The sequence below is a fragment of the Pangasianodon hypophthalmus genome, chromosome 16 (genome assembly GCF_027358585.1).
Source record: "Pangasianodon hypophthalmus isolate fPanHyp1 chromosome 16, fPanHyp1.pri, whole genome shotgun sequence".
In the NCBI taxonomy this organism is placed as follows: Eukaryota; Metazoa; Chordata; class Actinopteri; order Siluriformes; family Pangasiidae; genus Pangasianodon; species Pangasianodon hypophthalmus.
The window spans coordinates 4622378-4637423 of record NC_069725.1 but is presented as its reverse complement, the minus strand read 5'-3'; the positions used below and the strand labels follow the sequence as shown (position 1 = coordinate 4637423).

The following is a 15046-nucleotide window of genomic DNA, read 5'->3' as shown; positions in this document are numbered from 1 at the left end:
TATAAAGGGATTTAAAAAAAAAAAAAAAAAACCCACAATTCTCTTTAATTTACTTGTTGAAAATTTGTGGTATACATGGAATAACACTTCAGGACGGTTTGTTATTGGAAAATATTGGCAATTGTAACTCTGCTTCACATTGATTATTTTCCTACAACAGCATGCCCCCAAGTGTGTTATTCCTTACATAAATGTGTCCTGACACTGTTTTCTAATGCTTGAGGAGGAATGGATGAATATTCTCTTCCTCCTTTCCGTCACGCTGGCGTTGAGTCGGGCTGCAGTGATGGTGGACCGCGTTAATGTTGAAATGATTAGAGTGTGAGTTGGTGTGGCAGGGCTACAGGTCTGCCCTCTTCTCCTCATCTCCACTGCCTCATTTAACCCATGCAGACAGCTGGACGCAGCAGATGGACCCTGCTGGCTGTGCTGGCAACAGATTTGTGCAAGCATGTATGATGCTCAAACATTTAGCATTTCCTTGAGCGTGAAGGTGCCACAGAGTGTACTGATGGTCTATAAATGCTTTCAGATTCATACTAGTTATCGATCCTTTATGAAACCTTGCCTTCAGCCTCTTTACAGGCAAGTCACTAATTAGTACTGAAAGGCCATGTTCAGAATTTATGTAACCTTTTTTTCCCCTTCTAGACATCCGACTTTGCATTCGTCCTTCAATAGCAGTGCATGAGAGAAAGCCTTTATGTAGTTTTGCATTTGAGCTTGATCTTGGTTGGCTTTTTTGGCATGTTCTTTGTGATTACTTCATCCTGCACATAATCATTTATAACAAACTTGCTTTTGAAATGTTGACTGCCAGAGATGCATGTTTATTACAATGTTCTGTAGAGCTGCTGCAGTCTTATGAGGACCTCGCAAGTTTTTTTTAACAGAAATCATTTTATTCATAGTTACAATGTGTCCTATGGGGAAGACTTGACTATAGCAGACCTCTTGGGCTACGTTAGGGTGAGTGGAGATGTTGGTAAAACAACCATATATATGATTTATTAGGGATATGATTGAGGAAAGTTAGAAACCAAAGGCATGGTTTCTCAGTAGCTAGAGCTAGGCTTTAACTTTTTTTTCCTGTAGTTCACTGTATTTCTTAATCTGGACTAAATTTCTGGCACTATTGCTTACAAAATGCCCTTTTTTTAAACATTATTTTCCCTCAATACAAGTTGGTAAATATTTAAAAGAAATGAAGTGCCATTGTACAAATCCACTGGAAAAATAAGTTTAATGTACTAATATATTCTAGTTTAGACTCTGTGATGGGATTGATCACTGTAGAAGACTTTTGACACTTCCTGACAGGCTGAGGAAAGCATCCCTAATGTTTTCCCACAGCACATAAAGTGCTCAATTATGCAGATAATTTATTCCGGGCCTCAGGGAAGGGGGGTGGGAGTTAGTCTGTGACTGAGACTTCTCAAGGTTTTATAAATCTCACTGGACTTCAGCTTGATGCTGTCTTTGTTTTGTAGTGTGTCTGGCTGGAGGCTACTTTCACTGACCTTTTCCCAATGCAGGTTTTGGGTACTGTTGAAACAAAAACTTGAAAGCAAAACAGTGAAAACGTTTCGGTCGGCTCAGTTTCGCCACTGTGCCATTTCACTGTGTGTGAGCTGAATGGAAAATTTAGACTGCAGACATACAACTGTGAATTATTCACTTATATGTAAAATGAGTTATCTGTAAATTTATGTAACCTGTACGATATAAATATAAGATGTTTCTGGAACTGGCAATTAGTGGAAGCAGACAAGAGCAGCTTGAAAAATATATACAGTATACAGAAATATGACAGCAATGGTGACAGGGATAATTATACATAATCCTTTCCTGTGCACAGTACAAGCTAGCTTTCTGACTTTATGTACCCTTCCCAGTGTACCTTTGCAGTGTTAAAAAAGAAAAAAAATCAACACAATTAAGCTTTTCTAAAATGCTCTGATTAAAAGTGTGGATTTGTGCAGTAAATGATTCAACTATTCTGTACTCTTTCCATAAATAGATTAAAAATGTGTAATTGTTGATATGAAGTTTTCTGGGGGAAACATTTATTTAGCATTTTTGGAAGGAGTCTCCAGTGTCAGTGCTTTGTAGATAGGAAGATTGATCATGTTATTAAATTAATTAACTCAAAGATTACAGCAGCAATCCAAAAAGTAGTGTGCAAGCAAGAGTATTCAAGAGTAATAAAAATAAACATATTCAGTAAAAACAAACAAAAAAAAAATTAAAGTATAGTATTGGATATAAAGTGAGTATAGCTTTATATACACAGTCTTCTGAGTAAATTTGAAATGTGGCGGTGCAAATACTGGAGTATTAACAGTATAAAGTACAATGTGAATATACCCAAGTCCTCTGAGTCATAGGTCAGAGATGAAGCTGTAACTCTTCAGATATGGGCAAGTCATATTATTACTAGTTTTATTACATTTTTATTTATTTATTTATTTATTTTTATTTAACTTTTGAGAGAGAGGAAGAAAGTGTGGCTGACAAGGGAATTGGTGATTGCTTTTATAACTTAAGTGATAACAGGAACTAATGATTTTCTTCAGCATTAAACATAACTATAAATGGATAAAAAGTATGGTGTGTTTTTTAATAAATAAAAAGTGCAGTTGTTGGCCAATTGCATTGGTATAAAAGGAATAAAGGAATGAAACACTTCAGGATATGTTATCATTGGAAAATAATAAACTTGAGGGTGTGACTAACTCCGCTTCACGTCGTACTGCCTCACTCCACCTTATCTTTGATTATTGTCCCAAAACTTCATACCATAGTTTTCTATTTCTTACATATTGTCTTATATACCCAGCTTTTTATGTGGAAACCCTTTGGAGTAAGAAGCACATCTCAAATCTCACACAGTCTGTACTCAACTAAACTATAGTGTACCTTTTTAGGATACAAAAGTTTACTGCTGTGGTGGTTCCTTCAAGGGTGTGACTTTTAAATCTTTAAGAAGAGAACAAAGTGTAATGTGCACTCACTGTCCATTTTAATAGGAACACCTGTACCACCTGCTCATTTATGCAGTTATCCAATCAGCCAGTCATGTAGCAGCAGCACATTGCATAAAATCATGTACATACAGGTCAAGAGCTTCAGTTAATGTTCACATCAAACATCAGTATGGGGATAAATCTGTGATCTCTGTGACTTTGATTGTGGCATGGTTGTTGGTACCAGAAGGGCTGGTTTGACTATTTCAGGAACTACTGTTCTCCTGGGATTTTCACACACAACAGTCTCTAGAGTTTACACAGAATGGTGCAAAAAACATTGAGTCCAGGATAGTTCTGTGGGTAGAGATGCCTTGTTGATGAGAGAGGTCAGAGGACAATGACCAGACTGGTCTGAGATGACAGGAAGTCTATAGTAACTCAAATAAGCACTCTTTAAAACCATGATGAGCAGAAAAGCATCTCAGAATGGACAACACATTAAACCTTGAGGTGGATGGAGCTACAACAGCAGAAGACCATATCAGGTTCTAGTCCCCTCAGCCAAGAACAAGAATCTGAGGCTATCATGGGCACAGTCTCACCCAAACTTGACACTTGGAGACTGGAAAAAGACCAGGTGACTTGTTTTCTAATCTTCAACTGTCCACATGATTGGCTGATGGGATAACTGCGTGAATGTTCAGGTGTTCCTATTAAAGTGGATGGTGTGTGCACATTTAATATTCATTTAACCATTTTTCAGCCTAATTTCTATTCACCATATTTTCAGTGAATGTGAGATTACCACGTAGTTATTTTGACGTTTCCCTGTAAAGAGAAAAGGATAGAAGGTTGATGGGGTCATTTTGATCACCCTGACAACTGTGCTTAGTCTTCCATTAAAAGTAAGTTTCAAGTAAAAGGTTTTCTGAGGTTCGAGGTAAAATAAAGCTCCAAAAAATATTTTCAGCTACGAAAACACTACTTGAGGTGGTGATCTGGTTTATATAGGTAGCCTATTTGTGTGACTTCCTAATTTCATGTGTGGTAGCATCATGGCTGTGAAAGCATCATTTTCCATGATGAGAACAACAGAGTGTCAGGATAGACTAAAATATTCCATCTGTTATCTCATATACTAGTGCTGTCATTGCACGAAACTTTACATGAGGCAGAAAAGAGGAAGTTTATTATTGTAATATTCCGCCCGTAGCTCAGCTTGTCAATTCCCATTACAGTCTTGTTACGCAACATTTTGTCTGTTGCACAAACACTAGGGATGTGCTATAGTGCAGTGGTGCTTAAAATGCCTTTTGCTGTCAATCATCATTTAGAAACACTGGGCTGAACAAAAAAGGAAGGGATGGGGGTAAAAGCGGCTGTCACTTCCTTTTCCTTGCACACCACTGGATCAAGGGGACAGTCTGTCCTGCGAATGATGGAAAGGTGCTGCAGCTGTTACTCGCAACTGCATGCGTCAAGTCAGGCGCTCTGGGGACATGAGGGGTGTCCAGGGAATAGACACACACAGCCTGGGAATTCATACACAACTGAATTAACAGTGTGAGTTAATTAGGGCAAGAATAAATGAATGTCCAGTGGATAGACAGAGTGAGTCTTCCTGTCTTGGCTTACTCCCTATGCATCTCTGAGCATCTGAATAAGTATAAAATCGTCAGATTCCATTTCTATCAGCCAAGAACAGGAATCTGCTCACCCAAACTGGGCAGTTAAAACTGGAAAAAGCCCGGACGACATTTTTCCGATCATTAACTATCCAGTTTCAGTCAGTCTGTTTCCAATGCAGCCTCGGATTCCTGTTCTTGGCTGACAGGAGTGAAGTCCGACGTGGTCTTCTGCTGTTGAAGCCCATCCACATCTAAGTTCAATGGAGTGCTCATTCTGAGATGCTCTTCTGTAGACCACAGTTTTAAAGAGTGGCTATTTGAGTTACCGTAACCTTCCTATCAGCTCCAAACAAGCTGGCCATTCTCCTCTAATCTTTCTCATCAACAAGGAATTTCCACCAGCAGACCTGCTGCTCTCTAGATGTTTTTTGTTTTTCGCACCATTCTGTGTAAACTCTAGCGACTCTTTCTGAACACTGCAAAAAATTAAAATTAAGTAAAACTATCTTGACTATAGTCAAATTTATCTAGCATTTCCTATTTTAAGATTACAACGAACCAAATACAGTATAAGATTACAAAAAATATTTCTAAACTTTTTTTTTTTTTACTCATTTACAGCTTTAAATTTTCGTATTCCATCAGCAGATAATTTTGCATCTTAACAAATGTTTAAAATTGGCACAATTATCTTCCAGTAGAACAGGACTATTTTAAGCTTGAAATTACTGTAACTGTCTAGAAATACGTTTAATAATCTTGATAATAATCTGGTTTCATCTAATCTTATAATAGGAAATACTAGATAAATTTAACTATGTTCAAATTTAGAAAAAATAAGGTATTTTCTCTTGCTAAGATGGCATTTTTTGCAGTGAAGTTTCTGAAATTCTCAAACCAGCCTGTCTGGCACCAAAAACTATGTCACAGTCGAGGTGACTGAGATCACATTTTTTTCCTCAATCTGAAGTTTGACGTGAACATTGACTGAAGCTCGACCTGTATCTACATGTGTTTATGCATTGCACTGCTGCTTGGGTAAATAATAAAGTGGTTGGTAAGTGCATATAGTATAAAATTTTATGTAAAACTCTCCAATAAGGGAGTGGCTTAGTGGTTAGCATGTTTGCCTCACATCTCTAGGGTTGGGGTTTGGTTCCTGCCTCCGCCCTGTGTGTGCAGAGTTTGCATGTTCTCACGGTGCTTTCCTCCAGTCTAAAGACATGTGTTGTAGGGTGATTGGCATCTCTGAATTGTCCATAGTGTGTGTGTGATTGTACCCTGTGATGGGTTGGCACCCTGTCCAGGGTGTCCCCTGCCTTGTGCCCTGAGTCCCCTGGGATAGGCTCCAGGCTCCCGACGACCCTGTGAAGTGGTACAGAAAATGGATGGATGGATGGAATCTCCAATAAGTAGCCAAAAAATCATTGTCCATTTAAATAATGTGCTTTTTAATATTTAGATTATGTTCATAAATCTGTGCTGAGGGGATCAACACAGAAAATAGATCTGTATAAAATAAGTTATTCCATGAGGTATCAGCTTTACACAATAACACTGTGTGTGTGTGTGTGTGTGTGTGCACGCGCACACACGTCAGTGCATAACATGTCTAAGAGATGGATCTAACTGCATTTGCTGTACTGTGTTTGACCTGCAGTTTGCGTTGCTTAGTGCCCACATGACAGTGAGTCTGCTGGGTCATGATGTAATAGCCCTTCTGAGAACAGACTGACGTTAAAGGCTGATTAAAAAAAAAAAAAAAAAGCTGACTTTAGGGAAAAAGGTGGTGAGGACTGTCATACATCATTAGAGTTTACAGTAAAGATTTCTAGATCAACTCTCTTAAAGACCATGAACATGCTTTGTTAAAATGTTGTACTACATCCTGATGAAAGATTTGTTGCACCGTAGGCTTAAAGTGTTGATTCAACCTAATGTGTGTCCATCATATCTGTAGTGTGTGATTGATATGTGATTGAAGTGGCAGTCATTCTAAGACAGCTCTTTGTGCTGAGAAAAAAACCCAGAACGTTTATCATAGAAGATGTAAAACTAATCCTGGACTGAATTTCACGGTTAAAGCATGGCTTAATCTGTGTGTGTCTTGCAGCGTAGTTTACAGTATCTGCAGAGGAAGTGGAAGTTTAATCATATTAACAGGAAATTCCCTACTTTTATTACTACTGCTATTAGATTCCTGTTATCATTATTCATAGTTGTTATTCAGCTTTAGATTAGGAAATGACAAACTTCCTATGTGTAATAGATTAGTATGACTGGAATAATGTAAAACCCAATCAATTAAAAATAACTACTATGACCAGCTCTGACCAGCTATGACCATAGTAATCACTATCACCTCATAAATAATAGGGGTGTAATGATCTGATGATTTGGAAAGCTTATAAGTCAATTATTATTGATTAGTATCAAAACAGGACAGGCAATTGGTGTATAAAAAATAATTCTTATTTTTAAACTGGTGTGTAAATAATTTAATAGGCTATAGAGGTGATTTGCATATAACTCTAATAGTTTTTAAATAGTCTTTTTCTACATCATCATCATCATTTATGAAATAATGGGTGACTTTCCCCAGATATGTCAAAGTTGGTGACATGTCGATGGGAGGATACTATCATATCGTATTGTATTGTATTGTAGCAGAGTCTTTCCTTATGAATTAAAATTGTGTCACATCATGTGGAAGCCTGAGGTTTACACCCCTAATAAATAAGGAAGGAAGGAAAGAAAGAAGAAAATAAACAAATGAATGAATGAATGAATGAATGGCAAGCAACAACTACTATCAACTACAGCAACATTACTCTCATATTATAAGCAAACTGATTGATTGATTGATTCATTCATTCATTCAAGCATTCATTTATTCTTAAAGAAATATTCCATTAAATTTGTACTTGTTTTTGTGAAAAGAGCAACTTCCTGTAAATATAACATTAGTGTTCCATCATAAATAAACAAACGAACGAATGAATGAATGAATGAATGACTGACTGAATGAATGAATGAATGAATGAATGAATGAATGAATAAGTGCTACTTAAAGTAATATTCCAACAAATGGATGCATATTATTGAGCTTTAGATTATAAAATGAGGAACGTCGTTTCATTGAGGTGACTGTAATCTTATAAGATTCGTGTGACTGGATTTAAAATTGGATTTCAAAGATTCCATTCAAATAAAAATAACAGTTATGAGCAGAGTAATTGATAATAATTTCCATCATGATCACATGATAAACAAACAAACATCACATACGATGTTCACAGACATAGAGGATTAAAGGCTGTTACATATCATTGCAATGCAGAAGTCTTATAACCAGTAAACATTTCTGACTACTGTCACCTTTTTTTTTTTTTTTTTAACAAAATCCATTCTGTTGTTTGTTGGTAAAAATTATCACAAAATGTTCTTATCTATATATATTGGTTTGCATTTTATGTCCTTAAGTTGGAAAGTGTGGCCACTTTGTCCGTGACTTTTTCTGTTTGGACAGGGACGTCTAACTGAGTTTTCTTTTCTTTTCTTAAATCTTCAGTGTCATCCTAGCGTTTATGCATGCGTGTGTTTGTTTTTGTGCTCTCGCCCTGACATTTCCTCTGTTCCAGTGCCTTTCTGTGGCTCTGTCAGCTCCTAATATCACATCGCTCCTCAGCACCGTGTCGCTGCCTGACAGCCCCAACCACCAGGAGTGACCTTTTCCTCCAACCTCTCTTTTCCTCGCTCCCTCTTTCTTCAGAAGTGAAGTGCTTGTTTCAGTTGTTCAGAGCTGCTCAGTGGGGAGGGGGCAGGCTGTGGCACTGCTCTCCCAGGAGCATTGCTTCCTTTTCACTCTCCATCTTGATTACGCTGCTATTCTCAGACAAACCTTTTCCTCCACAAAACGTGTTTCTTCCACGAAACGTGGCTTTTATGTTACCGGTGACATTTCCAGAGCTGATTTACAGAGATATGAGTGCCAGACCTCACAGCTGAGCCATTCAAATCGAGCCTTTGCTGTGATCACAGACGTGGATCTTGCTGTAACACAGAAGGATCACAGTGCAGTCAGGACATACAGCTGCAGACTTTCCAAGTTTCAAAAGCACTAGAAAACAAAGAGGCCTGTGTGATTGTGATTATGATAATCACCCATATGTTTGTAGCTTGTTTCTGTGAGTGTTTATGTCTTGTCTGGCCCAGGATTAGGGTCAGTGATATAGCATGTAACTCTAATCTCTAATTTGGATTACTTTGTCCTCCATTAGACATACCTCCACCACCATCTGTTTTACTCCCTGATTAAGGGTGAATCATATTTTGTGTGTGTCACATGACCAATAGTGGCTTAGCATGCTAAGTCTGTTGCACAAAATTGATGTGTAGATTCTCCTCCTCCAGTAAACATGTATTTTTTTCCTATCTTCGACCTTTTAGTGATTTCACAATTAAAGAAATAAACATGTCAGAAAAACGGTACTGTACAGGTAACCCTTTGTTCACCAAGTACCTTCAAAAGTACTTGGTTCTGTCATGTGGTTCTGTCATTCTGTCATTAGTCATTTGGTTGGCATTTGTATTTCCTACTATGTTGCATCAAGATCCAGAATATCGATCAGGTTTATTGTTGGTCTAAATTATTTAGGGAATAATACACTTGGGGGTGTGCTCGTATAGAAAAATAACCAATGACAGGTTGTGTGATGTGGCCCAATGCAAAGCGGATTTACTGTTACGTCCCTGAAATTCCAATAACAACACACCTTTGTGTTCGATTCCTCTTATATCACAGCAATTTGCCAGTGATTACACATCAAACCTTTAATCCATTTAGACATTTAATTTTGTGGAATGTCTACAAAACAAGTTAGTTCATACGTTATAGCAGCGATAAACAGTCCTTCCTTAACCTCTTCTCTGTCTTCAAGGACAAAAAAAAAAATGCAGCTTGTCATATTACCGAGAAACCTCAAAGGCAAAGCAACTCTGTCCTGAAAACTTTCCCATCTTGGAAAACATAAAGTTTTCCAAAGCTTTACCTCTAACTGTTACAAAGTCTGACACTTGAGACTCCTTCCATAAATACTAAATAAATGTCTCCTGACAGAAAACTTCACCATATGAACACTTTGTAGCCTATGGGAGATTTTGGAGTGGCATGTTAGACAGCGATCTACACCTCCGTCATCAAAACACCGACTGAGGGAATATCTTTAGGAAGTTCTGGAGATCTGTAGAATTAATGCCAAGCTGCATTTTAGCCATTCTTGTGGCTCATGGTGACACAATACCTTATAAAAAGTTGTTTTTTTCCCTTTAATTTGTCAATCTACATATGTATGATTTTGTATATATTATTTATTTATTTACACTTATTTTTAATATTTATTTTTCCTTACAGGTGAAAAATGGCATTAATATTGGATGAAAGTGTAGAGATAGTGCTTCTTGGTACTCTGATTGGTTCCTGACTTTTCGGACACCCGGTGCTATACAGGACCTGGTCATGTTTTCTCCTGCACAACTGAAGTGTTCAGTGTAGATAACTTTTCAGCTATTCAAATGCTGTGGAAATTCAGATAAACTCATCATCTACAGGCTTCATAAGTAGGTTTGTATTGCAGGGTTGCCAGATTGGTGAGACTGATTTCTGCATAATCTATCCATAAACCAGCTCAAACTGAAACTTTAAAGCTTAAACATAAATAATCAAGAATACAGGTGTGGTTTAAAAAAAAAAAAAAAAAAAAAAAAAGTCTTTCAGAATTTGGTTGTGAAATGATGATTTTTTTCCACATGTAATTTCAGATGTCTCATGTTATTTATTCATATTAAATTTTACAGATATCCGTTGGAAAATAGCAAGAAATAATTTGTTATAAATAAATAAATAAATAAATAAATACAAGTACAGCTGAGAAAGTCCAAAGAGGTTATACCATATTTATATTTATATTTATATTTATATTTATATTTAGTTTACTACCTCATTATTTTTACAGACAAGCCACTGTGACACTTTATTTTTTGTAATTAAAGGGATTAATAATAAAAGTTTATCTTACTTTATTTTAGAATATATTAAAATACAGTAATACAATGAAAATACAATTTCAGTCAGGTTTATTTAAAAAAAAAAAACAACATCCAATTTATTTCAGCATGCTTTATTTTGCAGTACCAAAATCAGGAACTCAGTATGCCTATATGCACGAAAAAAAAAAAAAAAATTCAAATCAGCAGTATCACAATATTTTAAAAGTCATATCGGGTGTGAGCGCGCGCGCCGGGTCACCCAGTCACCCAGTCAGCGTGCGTCACGCGGCGGTGATGAGCTCCGCGTCTTTGGACGGTCTGCGCTCCTCCGCCAGTAAGTTCATCATGCTCTCGGACTTGATGAGGAGGTTGCAGCCGAGAAAGAAGACGCCGAAGACGACGGTGAGCGAGAGCACGCAGAGCACGGCGATCTGCACGAGCCGCGCCACGAACTGCTCGCGCTCGTGCAGGAACGCGTCGCCGCTGCCGGTGACAGACGCGGCGGTGGAGGTGAAGTTGCAGCAAGCGCTCGCGCTGTCCAGCTGGTCTTGCGTCCGGTTGAAGACTCCTAATCCCTCAGACGCATTCATTCCGAGCTGACCCGTTAGAACCGAGCGCGCACTTGGAGCAGCCGCGGGAGACTGGCTAAAAGACGCAGCATCAAGAATGGTCCAAGGGTCAAAAAAAAAAAAAGCCCACACGTGTCCGGCTTTAAGTCATCCGGATGTTGACGAGAAATGTGCTCCGCGAATGTTCATTACAACTCTACTGATTCGATTCACTTGAACCAAGTGAATCGAATGCGAGTCATTTACAATCCAGAGAATCATCCAGATGTATTGCGCTGGCTACAGGTTCAACCCAGAGCTTTACAGCGTCGCTTATTTTTATCTATTAGAGAAAAAAAAATAGGTTAACCCTTAAAGGAAACCCTCCGGGGTGAGGAGGCATACTGGCAAGATTATAACCGACCCTTCTTACCATGACATCACCCTTTTCAGCCTCTTCTCTCCAAAAGAAGTCTCAAACATCCATCTGTCCATCCATCCATTTTCCATACTGTTTATCCTCCACAGGGTCTATCTGGAGCCTATCCCAGGGAACTCGGGGCACAAGGCAGGGGACACGCTGGATGGGGTGCCAACCCATCGCAGGGCACAACCACACACACACACACATACACACACACACACACATTACAGACAATTTGGAAATACCAATCAGCCTACAATTGTTTTTTGACTGGGGGAGGAAACCAGAGTACCCAGAGGAAACCCCCAAAACACACAAACTCTGCGCACACAGGGCAGAGGCAAGATTCAAACCCCCAACCCCAGAGGTATGATGCAAACATGCTAACCACTAAGCCACCAAGCTAGAACCTATAGTCCCTTATCAACCACAGTGAACTCTTTTACCTCAAACCCAGTGCACACATACCCACACTGCACCACTGCTCAGTGCCAATATCACATTGTAATACACTGTATATAATATTATACAGATATTCAATTGCCATTACACTTTCTTCTTATACAACAACACTGTTGAATTCTCAATTCTGATTGGTCAGAAGGTGTTGGTTAGTTTTCTATAACAGCAGTTCTGATAGTAGTTCCAGCTGCAAGGCAAATCGCATGTTTATATTAAAGCACTCGATGTGATACGTTATGGTTTCAACAGTAACAACGTACACAGGGACGTGTACAGTGGACGCGCCACATAAACGGATTAAAAATCATCTGTTTGTGTTGATATGGTGAAGTTTTCTGTAAGTAGACATTTAGTTAGCATTTTTGGGAGGAGTCTCTAGCGTCAGTGCTTTGTAACAATCAGAGGTAAAGCTGTTTTCTGACATGGGAAAGTCTTCAGGAAAGAAGGCTTTCTGATTTCTCAGTAAAATAAATTTTTTTTCTTATTCAGGAGAGAAGAAAAGAGAGGCTGGTTAGGAGGAAGGAGTGTTTATAACTGCTATAATGTGAAGAATCGAAATGTGTTTTGTGGACATTCCACAACGATAAATGTAGCTATAAATGGATAAAATGTACAACATATTTATTAATAAACAACAAAAAAAAGTTAGCGCTGGCAAATTGCTGCAGTATAAGAGGAATAAAACACTTTGGGACATGCTGTTATAGGAAATTAATCAACTTTAGGGTGGTAACAGTAACTTTGCTGTAAAGTCACATCACATTACAGCAAATAGTTGATTATTTTCCTATAACAGCACACCCTCAAGTGTTTTATTCCTTACTTAGTAATAGAGAGAGAGAGAGAGAGAGAGAGAGAGAGAGAGAGAGAGAGAGAGAGGAAGCTAGTAGCAGTTCTGTTTATTGCCACTGGATGGTGCTGTTGTGTAATTTATGTCTCAAACTCTCAAACACATCTTACACCTGTTCCCTAATCCTTATTTCCTACAAGCAGCTATGTGGGTTAAGTGTATTCTGTACCATCTATAGTACATAATATGGACTCTAATTACTGCAGTGCATTGTGGGATTGATGAGCATACTGGATATTTTCCCTTATGTTTTTTTTTTGGGGGATGGATACAAAACCCCCAAACCACTCAAAGTAGTGCATTATATAATGAATAGAGACATACACTTTGATTTGTCTGATCATTTTAGATACTGATGGAAATAAGTTTGCTTTAAATATTTTATAGCATCCATAAAAACAGTTAAAAGTCACACACTTGCTGCACTCGCTTGTGATGAGGCATGTAACACAAGTTTTGGAGCACTAAAGAGCAGAGTATGTTCAGGATTTAAGATTTCAGTGGGAGGTGTTGCTAACAGAATTGCAAGATAAAGCAATTTCAGTGTAAAGCTAATTTCCTGTATTTCAACCCTCATTGTGTCCCTGTTTCAGGCATGTTTTGAGTAACACTGTTAAATGGTGAGGGGTTTTCCTGAGCCTGCAGGTGGGAGAGAGGGTGTCAGTTACACTTGCCATGTGGTGTGATAATCTCAGGGTCGAGTGTCCTTGCCAGGAGACACACTCCATCACATCTAAGTGGCATTATGGATTTCACTTGGGGAGTGGATATTTTTAAACCCAAAGCTAAAGTTCCAGTGGCTGCTATCCAGCCATCCCCAGCCTATCGGCCCAAAATCACACTTCTCCAGAACACAGTGTATGGTGCAAGATATTATTCACTCATGCCTGGTTCATTTGACTGTTTCCATAGTAACAGCAAGATATGAGCTGACAAAGATTCTCGTTTTGAACAGATAGAAATGGCACATCATGCAAAACAGATTTTCACTTACAGCAGATTAGTATGTCTCATTTACATACGATTTTAGCACCTGATAAGGACAGTGAATCATAAAACAGGAAATGACAAGATGATTATGTCATGAAAGTCACAGTCTGTAGGAAAGAAGTCTTTCTTGTCGTCATTTTCTTTTTAATTTCCAGAGAAATTGAAGATATGTCAATTATGTATAACTGGGTTTTGAAATCATGGTGAAAAGGGCTGATTGATATAAGCATTTCATTTAAAGAGGTTCTGGAGTCAGATTAGAAAGTTACACACTGCTGAAGGATTTCTGAGATGTTCCACCGTAATGGACCAGATGTGACTGGGAGGAGGACAATTTAATTTTGGAAGCCTAATTAAGAAGCATAATGTACACTTGTGTAAAATAAACTAAAACTGTTTAGAAAACAACTGTAAAATCATTCGCAAGTAAGATTTTATTCTTTTGTCTTCTGATAATTTACTGATATATTAATTTCTTGTGAGACTTGAGAGAAGTGAGTCATACACAGAGTTAAGTCATCACATGTGTGAGAGAGTAATTTGGTATTTACATCATTTATTGAATCATAGACATACATAAGAAGAAATGCTCTTGATGTAGGCTTTCAAAGAAAGAAATTATATTTGAAGCTGTGCTGTTACAGGAAAAAAATAATCAACTATGAGGTGGTGCAATGCCTCCTGACGCAAAGCATAGTTATTGTTTCTGCTACGAAATATTATTTTCCAATAACAGAATGTCCTGCAGTGTTTTATTCTCCTTATTCAATAGCAACTGCCAAAACAATGCCAACAGTATTTTATTTAATAAAGAACAACACATTGTACATTTTATCCATTTATAGTTACATTTAATCATCCACAACATTAAGAGTTTCTCAGAAGCAGAATTTCAGAAATAAGAGAAAAGCCCAAATTGATTACAAATATTCAAATATTTCAAATGACCTCAAATAGAAAAACATTTTAATGAGATTCTTATACAGAACTTTGCTTTCCTGGTTTTTCAAGTGCTACATTTTTGATTGCCACATTTAAAACAATGTGAGCCATATAAAAGAAAGTGAGATTATGACTACAGTAGCACCTTATGTTATACATGTACAGCTTTCAACCACAAACTCGTT

The 15046-nt window shown here is 37.8% G+C and overlaps 1 protein-coding gene across 1 annotated transcript; it reads right to left on the bottom strand.

Annotated features, from left to right (window-relative positions):
• Positions 1-10741: 10741 nt before the first annotated feature.
• rprm3 (reprimo, TP53 dependent G2 arrest mediator homolog 3) lies at positions 10742-11906 on the bottom strand. The gene is made up of 2 exons (XM_053240876.1): positions 11627-11906; positions 10742-11536 (listed from the first exon to the last, which is right to left on the bottom strand). Exon 2 carries the CDS (start codon positions 11233-11235, stop codon positions 10927-10929), a length of 309 nt encoding a protein of 102 aa, XP_053096851.1. The 5' UTR covers positions 11236-11536; positions 11627-11906; the 3' UTR covers positions 10742-10926.
• Positions 11907-15046: the final 3140 nt, after the last annotated feature.